Source organism: Helicoverpa zea, chromosome 2 (assembly GCF_022581195.2).
Source record: "Helicoverpa zea isolate HzStark_Cry1AcR chromosome 2, ilHelZeax1.1, whole genome shotgun sequence".
Classification (NCBI taxonomy): Eukaryota; Metazoa; Arthropoda; class Insecta; order Lepidoptera; family Noctuidae; genus Helicoverpa; species Helicoverpa zea.
Window position 1 is genome coordinate 4,977,867 of NC_061453.1, and position 11,216 is coordinate 4,989,082.

General features: G+C 45.8%; 1 protein-coding gene across 3 annotated transcripts; it reads right to left on the minus strand.

Annotated features, from left to right (window-relative positions):
- Positions 1-815: 815 nt before the first annotated feature.
- LOC124636170 (protein PRRC2C-like) lies at positions 816-10,658 on the minus strand. Of its 3 annotated transcripts, none has more exons than XM_047172122.1 (14): positions 10,472-10,658; positions 9,844-10,005; positions 9,214-9,359; positions 8,843-8,903; positions 8,403-8,577; positions 8,159-8,295; positions 7,768-8,000; positions 6,595-7,683; positions 3,216-6,513; positions 2,930-3,071; positions 2,438-2,718; positions 1,905-2,153; positions 1,546-1,768; positions 816-1,479 (listed from the first exon to the last, which is right to left on the minus strand). In XM_047172122.1, the coding sequence occupies exons 2-14, from the start codon at positions 9,955-9,957 to the stop codon at positions 1,367-1,369; spliced, it is 6,261 nt and encodes a 2,086-aa protein (XP_047028078.1). In that variant the 5' UTR covers positions 9,958-10,005; positions 10,472-10,658; the 3' UTR covers positions 816-1,366. The 3 variants fall into 3 exon arrangements, with proteins under 3 accessions (XP_047028078.1, XP_047028083.1, XP_047028070.1); XM_047172127.1 differs by having other exon boundaries at positions 3,023-3,071; positions 8,159-8,298; XM_047172114.1 differs by having other exon boundaries at positions 8,159-8,298.
- Between the last annotated feature and the right edge of the window lie 558 nt (positions 10,659-11,216).

Sequence of the window (11,216 nt, forward strand, 5' to 3'; positions counted from 1 at the left end):
AAATTACCAAAATAGCAGACCAATCGCACACCAATCAAATGACAATCGAATACGATTGGTCTTTTATTAGTAGCAGAATGCCCGATATGGTTAAAACTGCTATTGCGATCGTATTGCGATTCGATTTCTATTCGATTTTGACATTATTAACTTAGGAGAATCGGGCCCCTGTAAATATTATATCATTGGCAATCGTTGTACCTATTTGTATAGTGCAAAGGGATGATGATTCCATTTTTTTGCTCGCGAGTGTAGTTTCAGTCACAACGGTTTCCTTGTTTTTACACAGGTCTGTCTCGTAGTCCCAGATACAATTTGTTGCAATAGGTGTATCTCATTGAGATCGACGTCAGGAGCATAGGTATTGGGTCTGTGGGCGGTGAGTTCGGGTGGCTCATCGTCCCTCTGTCTTCTTAGACGACAGACCCGTGTCGACGGCGCGCGTTGTTCCACGCGCTCCTCAAAGAGATGTCAGCAACCCCAGCGGGGCCCAGCAGGGCCAAGGCCTGCCGGGGCTGCGGGTTGTTCGAAAGAGATACCGCGGCCCTGGCACATAAAAGGCCTATGACGGAACACGACGGTTTTTCAGTAAGAGTCTGACACTCCCTCACCGCTGCTAACCCACAGCGGGAGGGGTCATTTGATGATTTTTGACGTCGTTAAAAAAAAAGAAAAAAAAAGGAGCATAGGTATACTTACTAATGTAAGAAATAGAGCAATAAATTCTTGTACCTACAAAGCTTCTTGTATGCCACCCAGGCCGGGCGTTAGTGATTTTGTACATGAAATGTGGTATCAAGAAATAAAAGCAAATATTCGGTCATAATATTTTTATTCGCATATAATATTAATTGATTATGATACATGGAGCGCTAACCCGCGTCGATCGGCAGACGCGCCGAACGGCACTCGGTAGTCTGTGCTCCAAATTATATTTATTATTCGGTTATATCGCATCGACATTTGCTCTGCAAAATCCGTAGCTACATATTCACTAATGAGAGGTCTCGAGGCAGCATCGGACAAGGACGCGCGGTCCCCGGGGAACTCCGGTCGTCGTAGCGGAGCCGCCGACCGGTCGCGTCCATATATACTTAAATATAACAGTCAAGGAGTCGGATGGCCGTCCGATCGACATATTTACATACGAACAGAACGCGCCGCGCATCGTCGCGGCCGACTCGGTGGCGACCGAGGGGCCACCGCGAGTCGAACGGCTCAGAATCACTTCCATAATTTACGTCCTAATTAAAATACCGAAAATCTAAAGTCGGCGACGTCGAATAGCGTACGCCGCGCGCGGGATCTGCGCGCGAGTCTCCGTGCGGCGCACGGGGCGGCGGGTCCGGGGCGGGCCGCGCGCCCTTCACTCCGCCTTCACCTCGGCGGGCGCCGCCGCCTCCGCCGCCGCCGCGTCGCCGTCCTCCGCGCCCGCCGCCGCGTCGCCGCCGTCCGGCGCGCGCTCGCCGCCGCCGCCGTCTGCGCACACAACACACGGTGAGGAGCGAGGCGAGGGCCGACACACACGCTAGGGAGGGTACTAACTGCGCTGCTGCTGGTGGTAGTAGAGGTTGGGGCGCGGCGGCTGGTGCGCGTGGTGCGGGCGCGGCGCGGGCGCGGCGGGCGGCGCGCGGTACAGCGGCAGCGCGGGCGCGTGCGGCCGCTGCCCGATCGGCGCGGGGTAGCGCGGCGCCACCATGCCGCCGCGACCCATGCCACCCCCTCCGCCGCCGCCTCCGCATCGCCCGTTGTTTCCACCGCTCACCATCTGACGCACAATCAATCAATACTTACAAAACTTGCCGCTTATTTCGGTTCGATAAAATATTTTTTCCTTTTAGCAAAATTTCAGATGTTTATACAGTGTATATTTAAATACATTCAAGAATGTTGTGATAACTAACCTGTTGCTGGTGGTGTTGATGCGGAGTGTGAGCAGGTGGCGGGTGCGGAGGCGGCGCGTGGTACTTGTGTTGCGGAGGTGAGTGCGGTGGCTTCTGCGGCTTGGCGGCGCCCTTGGGCGTCGGCGAGGCTGCCTCGCACAGTGGCGCGAAACCATTGGCGTGCTCGTGTAGTGGGCTCTTTAGCTGCTGCGGCGGCGGTCGAGGCTGCGGCGGGGCGTACTGTTGTTGCAACGGTGCTCGATATTGTTGCTGTAAAGTTTCATCGATAAGTATAGCGTTCAATAACATTTTAATCGTGCAATTGCATGAAAATAGTACAACATCCTGCATCCGACACTCGATTAATTGTCTCACGGAATTAACGTTTATTTTTTCCTAGCATTTTAAACGGTACTATTGCCGCCGCCAAGGGACTCCCATTAGACATTACTCAAAATGCCGTGACAGGAAATCCTTTCGATACATTTGCAACAATAGAATTTAAGTCGTATTCGTGCGGGATAAGTTTTATATAAGAAGATAGATCGCAGTACCTGCATCTGCTGAACGGCGGCTGCAACCTGCAGCTGCGAGGACAGGAACTGCGAGCCGAAGGCCGTGGACTGCGCGGGCTGCGTGAACTGCAGCGGGTAGGTGGGCGCGGGCGCGGCGGGCGGCTGGTAGGGCGAGTAGTACGAGCTGGCGGGCGGCGCGGGCCGCGGCAGCAGCCCCGGCAGCGAGTAGGGCGCCTCGCCCACCGGCGCCGAGTAGCCCAGGTACTGCTGCTGGTACGTGCTCACGCCGCCCACGCCTCCGACGCCGCCACCTTTGCTGCCTGCAAATATATCACATTTTTACACCTCCATATACATTTCCAGAATAGCATGTGGGTGTCGAGTCTTATTTTATCATTTATAGATTATTCGTTTTGTATTTAAATATAAACCATCTTTATGATTCAGCCATTTTGAGAAAAGGATATGTACCATTACGTTTGTATATCAGATTTCATTTCTGTTTTCTCATTTGTGAGATGTTATACGCACCAATAGCGCCTATTTGTTGAGTGGAAGGCTTGACAGTGGCTGACATGAGAGAATTAGAAGTGCTCGAGATTAGAACAGTACTGGGACTATTACCCAGTTGGCCCGACTGGCCGAATGCTGCACCACCACCAGCGGCTGCGGCCTGGACATAGGATGAAACACAATGTTATTAATATTAAGTAAAAAATAAATTAATAAATTATACAGCTTTAAAGTATTTCAGTTTAAATGTAGTTCGTTTTATCTTTAGAAATAACTACAGTTACATATTAAACAATGCGCTTACCATGCGGTACTGATTAGGAAGGCTCTGGAACATGTCAGGGGGAGGTTGGTAGTTGTAAGGCGCGGCCGAACCGGCGCCATACGGTGTGCCGGGGAAACCGCCGAACTGACCACGACTTTGGTCAAGAAATGCACCGTACAACCCGCTCTGCTGCGGCATCTGTTGCGACGAGCTTAGCAGCTGTTGGGAAGAATTGAACATAACGGCGGGTGGTGACGGCACCGACAGGCTTCCGTACCCGCCCTGGTATCCCACGTGGTTGTAATGCTGGGGTGGCGGCGACTGTAGTTGTTGCGTCGGTTTTACTTTGCAAACGTTGGGTGGGGCAGTCTCCGTATTGTTTTCCTCAAAACCAGCGAACTGTATATCTTCTGTGCCTTCAGCCACTGCAGGCATTTCCCAAACCTTCTTAACACTGGCGATTTTTAAATTGAGATCAGCTGCCAGAGGAGAAATAGTGTTTGATGTGCTCATGTGTACGCCACGTGGCAAGCCGAGAGACTTCGCAGATTTGTCTTCTGTTAGTTGTCCAAGGTCGGAATCAAATGCAAAATCTAATTTCATATCAGATGAATCTTCTGGTTTTTGTGATGTATCAAAAGACATTTGTAGACCCAAACTAGCAGCATCAGCATCACTTACTACCGGTCTGTCGGATATAAGTTCCTGTATCGATCTAGGACGAGGTCTAACTTCACCATTGAATGTTAGGGATCGATTTTCTAATTCTGTATTTATTTCCTCAGCTTGTGTTTTGGGAATAGTAGTATTAATTTGATATTTTTGTTGTAAGGTCTCATCGGGTGTAGTCGTTTTATAATTTGTATTTTCAAATATAATAGTCTCAACAGGGGGAGTAGCTCCATCTAACACGCCACTTTTGTCAGCCGCAATAGCACAGGGCGGCTGGGGAGTGGTTTTATTTTCTACTGGTGTGTCTCCGGGCGTACTCCGTTGACTGGATTGAGCAGATTTCATCTCTACAGTTTCTGCAGGTTCTTCCACATTGCCACGTAGTGTTTGTGAAATTGGTTTGTCCCAGGCGTTGACGGGAGGCGGCGGAGGTGCCGCGCCGGTGTCAGGGCCGAAACCAGATACTAATCCCATTTGCTGCTTTTGTCGTTGTTTAACAAATCGAGGCGCCAAGTTGGCTTGACGAGGCCGATCATATTGAGAATTAGATTTGCTGGAAACTGGAGCAGAACCACGTGGATTGGACTTATCATTGGGATTTCTAGTTGTGGACCCATTCCTACCACCACCTTGATTTGAATGAGATCTAGGTTGTTTTGCTGTATGCTGGTGGATTTCCTCTTTAGAAGGGCCTCTCGTATCTTTAGAATTCTTTTTGTTCCTTACCTCCTGGAAACCGTCATCAACAACTTCATCATCTTTTTTGGCAGAAGTAAGTTTGAGATCTGTCATAGCCTCTGTAATATCACCAGTTTTATTATCAGTCGCAGGGTCTTTTTTGGTAGGCTGAGAGTTGCGTCCATTGTTTTGACGAGTTCCAGAATTCTGATTGCGCCCTCCTTGACCTTTTTGAGATTGACCAGTTGACCTTCCCGCGACAGAACGGCGGCGGCTTGATGTACCACCACCTTCGGAATGTTCAGACGTGGTTTCCCAGTTTTCATCCTCTCCACTCATCGGCCCCGTACCTTTCGGGCGTCGATCACGACCCCTTCCTGTTGATGAACCAGTTCTAGACTTATTATTTCCCTTCATTTTGTCATCAAGTTGAGCATTATCTTTCATTTCATCATTATCTTTAACAGCTCTATTAGCCTGGCTAAATGGACTTTTAGTATTGGGTGGTCCATAACCAGTGACTCTTTTGGCAGGCGCGGGTGGCCGTGAAGTACCTTGGAATCCTCCACGACCCCTTCGAGATGGTTGTCCACGAGGTGCGAATGGTTCCCGGTTTTCCATGCCATCGGTTACAGCAGTAGGTTGATCCATTGTTGGAGGTCGATTAACATCGTCAGACTTATCGTGAGAATTCTTTGGACCACGGGGACTACGAGGTGCTCTACGCCGCTCTTTGCGTTCTGTATTAGGGGCACCATCGGTGGAACCATCGGATTCACTCGCTCTATTGTTGGATCGTGAGCTACGATGAGATCGTCGTCTTGGTCCCCACCCTCTGTTATAAACGGCATATCCACCTCCACCATAACCTCTACTTTTCTTCTCAGATCCTGAGCCACTTGATTTTCGTTCTACTGGTTCTTTAGGAGGAATCTTGTTGAGCTGCTCATTGCTGACCCTTTCGTTTTTCTTATCTTCAGGTCGTTTTTGGGTAGCTGCACTAGCATGAAGAGATTCTGCAGAGTATGTTTCATTAACTTTGATTCCAGCTAAGCTTGATGGGTCAGTACTAGACTTGGAAGCTATTGATTCAGATTCTGAAAATTCTTTTTCAGACTTTTGAGATGAAAACATAGGCTTAGCTATATTCTGTTGCGTTATTGGTTCCGCAGGGGTTTGTTTTTGTGTTTGGGAAATGTTGGTCAACGTTTCTGTAGGGCTGTGATGCTTAGGAACAGTTTGCGTTGGTGCAGATTTAGATTGGTTATCAGAAAAAGATTGAGATTGGCTCACAGATACTTGTGACTGAAAACTTGATTGAGGTGGTTGTTGATTTTGGCCAAAGTTTTGAACATTAACTGCATGGTTATTTGGGCCTTTTTGAATTTGAGGTTGAAGTGATGGTACATTTGTTATAATACTTGATGCGGGCTGTGACTGTTGAAGCGAATGAGTGGGATGAGATTGTTGAGAGCTGCGCTTTGTTTCATCAGTCACACCGTCGCGGTCAAGAATTTCTTTAGGGATAGAATCTTCCTTTGTTGGTAATTTTTCTACTGATAACTTTGTATGATTGGAATTATTAGGTTCCTCTTGGGTAACTTCAGCCCAAGATGTTTTGCCAAAATCTCTTTCAGTGGATTCTCTTCGTGATAAACTCGCGGGAGGAGTATTGCGTCGTTCAGGAGCAAGAGTCTGAGATGACGACTCGACGGATGCGAAAGGCTCAGCGATTCCTATGCTCTTTCGTTCAAATACTTCTGTCAGTTTATCAGCAGCAGTACGACTGCTAGGTTCAATAGAGGTATCTATTGTTTTTTTATCAGATTCATTCCTCCTATCTTTATAGTCACTATATGAATCTTTCGAATTAGATCTGTCCAATTCACGGCCAGATCTTTCGTAATCTTGCATTTCAGACCGCCATTGCGGCCCAGGTCCATCTTTTTGATCTCTTCTAAAGTCATCTTCACGGTCCGAATAGTCCCTGAAAATATATATATTATAATCATGTTAATCTATTCCCGAAGCAAAAAAAAAACTTATGTTTGAAAGTTTTCTAGCTTACCGTGAATAAGAACGGCGGCCATTGTGCGGTGCATGTCGTGGTGCATTGTAGGACGGCGGTTCTTGACGTCTTGGCGCTGGTTTTCCAGCAAACGCCCAGCCTTTATGATCGTCTTGTTGTCTATTCTGCTGCTGCTTTAAAAATCGCGGTGGTATATTCGCTTGGAACGTTTTAGAAAATGCTGGATTTGTTTGGTCACGGTCACGACCGTAGTCACGATCCCTTTCTCTAAAGTCACGGTCGCGGTCGCGATCTCTTTCTCGATCGTTTCGCTCCCTGTCAACACGATCGCGATCGCGGTCTCTGTCCGTGCGGTCTCGTTCCCTATCAAACCTGTCGCGGTCAATGCGATCTCTATTATCAGTGCGGTCCCGGTTGTCATTGCGATCTCGATCTCGTGTTTCCATCCTTTCTTTATCACTTTCAGTTCTATCTCTATTCTCGACTCGACTTCTATTATCTAACCTGTCACGCTCACGGTCTCGCTCTCTATCACGGTCGCGGTCACGCTCGCGATCACGTTCACGATCACGTTCGCGGTCTCGGTCGCGATCACGTTCGCGATCACGATCACGGTCTCGTACGTCTCGATCTCGGTTATCGTAGCGATCCCGGTTATCTAAGCGATCGCGGTCCCTGCTTTCAACTCGATCTTTTTCTCTGTCACGTAGATCGTTACGCTCCTTGTCTCTAATTTCCATTCGATCTCTATTATCGGCGCGGTCCCGGTCCCTATTATCACCCCTGTCTTTCTCCCTTGCGTCCTGCTCTCTATCCCTATTATCGTTGCGGTCTCGGTCGACTACCCTGTCCATACGATCGCGCGCATCCTTGGGCTGCAGGGGTGCAGGAGCGTCCCGGAGCTGACGCCGCTGCTCTTCCTCCTTGCGTTGCCTAGCGCGGGCGACGGCTTGAGCTACTTCATTACTCTGCTTTTGCCGACGTTCTGCCCAAAGTTGGTCCTCGTCTCCGGGTTCATGAAGCTTTGGATCGGCGCGCTCGTTGTCGACGCTCGCACGATTTCCGGCGCTTCTACCGTGCCCTTTGTTAGGGGCTGACGATTCGCCGTCAGAGAAGTCCAGCTTCTGACTGTAATGACAAAAAAAATATCAATTTGTTGGCAGATCCAAGAAAAGTGATAACAGGTATCGATCGAGTAGCGAGGCTACTTACTCATAGTCGATGTCGTCCTGCTGCGCCCAGCCGGCGTCGCGGGAGATGTCATCGAGTGAGGAGATTTGATCGTCGCGCAGGATCGGGCGCGCGGTGAGCACCTCGACGGCGCGCGGCGTGGCGGGCGCGCGAGCCGGTGCCGGCCTCGCGCCGCCCCCGCCGCCGCCGCCGCGGCTCTCGCGCAGGGCGCCCAGCGTGCCCAGCCCGAGCCCGCCACCACTGCTACCTTTCATCTATTCATACGAATTTACATTATTTTGTAGACTTTGCTTAGAATATAAATATTTTCTTAAGATGACTTCATGCTCGCATTCTGTGACAGTTATGCTGATGCATTTTATTTTAAAATAAATTATTAATACATATCAGAATTAATGTTTTTAATACGTACGAAGGATGGCAAAATCGATCTTGGGAGGCAGGCAGGACTCTGTTGTGAGGCAGGCGCGGAGGCGGGCCCGGCGGCGGCGGACGACGCGGCTTCCTGGCGGACGCCCGCAGTGCCACCGCACGTCCAGCTGCCTTCCGCTGCAACAAGATCATTTGAAAAGGTAAAGCATGGGATAGTTATATAAAAACCTGGACCTTTCTAATTACTAAACATTTAACCAACTACTACATAATATGAAACTTACTTTGTGGTCTGAGTTGTGGTTGTGGTGTTGCATGTTCTGACGACCGATGTGAAGGTTGGGCAGCTGCCTCCAATGATGGGAACTCTGTGCGGAAGTGTGGGGATGATGGAGGTGGAAGTGCCACCCATCCGCCGGGTCCAGTACCAGCAACCACACTGCTGTTCGACGTTGTTGACTAAAGAAATATACTTATTACTGACACACCTATTATAACAGTAAGGTAATTATAAATAAGGACTTGGGTGATCCTAATTAAAAAAAATACTACATGGACTTAATAATGACAACAATGATTATTTACAGCAGTCAATGACCTTTCATGATAACAAACTTTCAACAATAACAACAAGGTAAAAAATTCTAATCATACCACCTGAGGCAACACTATTCCTTTGTTTAGCATACTCTAAACAAAATGCAAAACAATAAAAATGACTTACTGTAGTTTGAGAGGTACATGTTGAGGTTGTAGATACAGTTGTAGCAACAGCAGAAATAGAGCTGAAAATAAATTGATTACTTCAGTGAGTACACATCAAAAGGTCAAAAACCCCATCACTGAATCATTCACCTCAGAAGTATAGAATAATTTACATTCTATAAATATGAGATCAATACAGATTCAATAAATAAAAATATAGTTTTATTCAAATTAGGCTGATAAAAAAAAAAAAAAAAAAAAAAAAATACAGATTCATGTCCTTGGGAATACAATATTAAAAATCTAAATCACATATAAATTATCATTAACCTCAATTATTCTTGTAAAATATAGTTTACGAAAGATAAAATAGATAAAGCTACTACTTACTTTGTGTTAGGATCTTGACCAGTTTCAGTTTTCAAAGAAGGCAAGTTGGCAGGTGGACGCCTAGCTGAAGGTACTTTTCCAAGACTTTGCATTCCATGTTTGCGGCTTAGTTGAGATTTTACTGAGGACGGCTCTGAATTCTCGTTCTGTAATTATTTTTTCATTTATTTATTAATTATTCTTTAAATTGTACACTTTTGGTTTCAGCTATTGGTTATTACAATATCAAAAGTTAGTGTTTCATATAATTACTACTACACCACAGGATTTTATTGTATTTCCTACCAATCTTTTGCAAATCTTTGAAACAAGGTCATTGTCTATTTCACTGTTGCAACTAGACAGGCACCAAGGTAGCTGAAGGTCAATTTATTCAACTGTGACTGACTACTACAATTATATAGCTGCCTTGTAGTGTTACGTTGAACAAAGCTAATCTACTTCAAACCGATTTTAAAGGTCTTATTTTAAACATTAATGTATGAAGCTGTTCTTGTTATAAATCTACATACAGGCAGAACAGCAAATAATTCTTTTATAATTAGGTCATGAGGGTTGCATTAGTGGGCGTGTACAGGGAGGCTCACAATACTAAGAGCAAAAAAACGAACGAGTATCGTTGGTACTCACCCTGCTGGCGCAATACAAGCTATTGATGTCCAACTTCTGATATTTTTGCTTGCCGGACGTCGGCTTGCTCTGCGCCGTAGTGCCTCCGCCGCCCGGCGTCGAGAGTGCAGACATGCTGCGATGTACACACCATCAGGAGGTCACCCTCGCACCGACCACCAGCTGCAATAAGCCAAACTCTCACTCTAAAGGCCACACTTTAAATGCAACTCACTGCAATCACAAGCAACTAGCCACGACCAAAGACAATCGTCCTTTCATGTAATCTGTTCCAATCCGATACTAGTATTAACAAGAAATATTCATACTATTTCCGAGCACTAAATATTAATTACACTATTGAATACGATCACTAAAACACATAACACTTTCACTGCACTGATAGAACAATAAGTTGGAGCCCTGCCCTCAGACATTTATTGACGTGTTACATCCGTCTGATGAACGCTGGATCGATGACTCCTATAATTTCACTTACTTTTTTGTTACACTTATTTGCCCGTTAATCTTTTATGACTTTCTGCAATCTAGCTCAAAATAACGGTACTAACAGAATTGAAGGAAAAGAACGGTAAATAAACTAATTTTTATCTTTCTAGAAAACAATAAAAGCAAAATACAATAATACCTTGGTCCGTTACACTTGGTATCACGGAATAAAAATTATCTAAGCTCGATTGCTAATTTCTTAAAGAAGATTACTTTAGATTTAAACTATAATCTACGCTACCAAAAACTTATATCACTTTATTTTAAGATGGCGTCTCCAAAAGACGATCTCCTTCCTTTTTACAATCAATAGCGTGACGTCACAAAGACGCGACACAGCGCACTCTGGCGGATAAACAGAAAGTTAATCGCAATTATTGCTAGCTTAATAAATATTATGTTTTTACAGCTATATTGTAAAAAAATTAAATACCTAAGAACATTACAGTTATTCTAATCCTAATTGCAGCATTTACTTAACAAAGATTACAATGAAAACTTTGATTAAGCTTACTGAATCCATGTGTTACACATTAAAATGGAAACATTAATATCTTGGGCGCACTGTGAGATTTAATTTTAGGGCTCGGATACATGAGCAGGAGATCATAAGCGAGGATTCAGATAATGTTGAAGCAGACACCGTATAGCGAAAAACGTGTTTTTTTTTTTTGTACTAGCTACTATAAACACATTTTCATTGAAATTACTTAGCTGTCCCTTTCACATCTACTTTCAGCTCGAAAGATTTACCGTCTTACCACAAAAACTTTTAAACGTCAGTTTATGCCTTGTCTAAAAAAATGTCAAATTATGACGTTGACATATGGTTCATTTTGCAACCAAAATTTTATTAGACAAGTGTAAAACAGGGTTTAAAGTTT

Bases quoted from the DNA above. Each gene is read 5' to 3' on its own strand.
- LOC124636170 (XM_047172114.1), bottom strand. From the start codon at position 9,957: ATGTCTGCACTCTCGACGCCGGGCGGCGGAGGCACTACGGCGCAGAGC. The intron at 8,904-9,213 runs GTAAGTAGTAGC...ATTTATTTTCAG, and splicing joins GGTCAAGATCCTAACACAAA to CTCTATTTCTGCTGTTGCTA. The intron at 6,514-6,594 runs GTAAGCTAGAAA...ATATATTTTCAG, and splicing joins GGCCGCCGTTCTTATTCACG to GGACTATTCGGACCGTGAAG.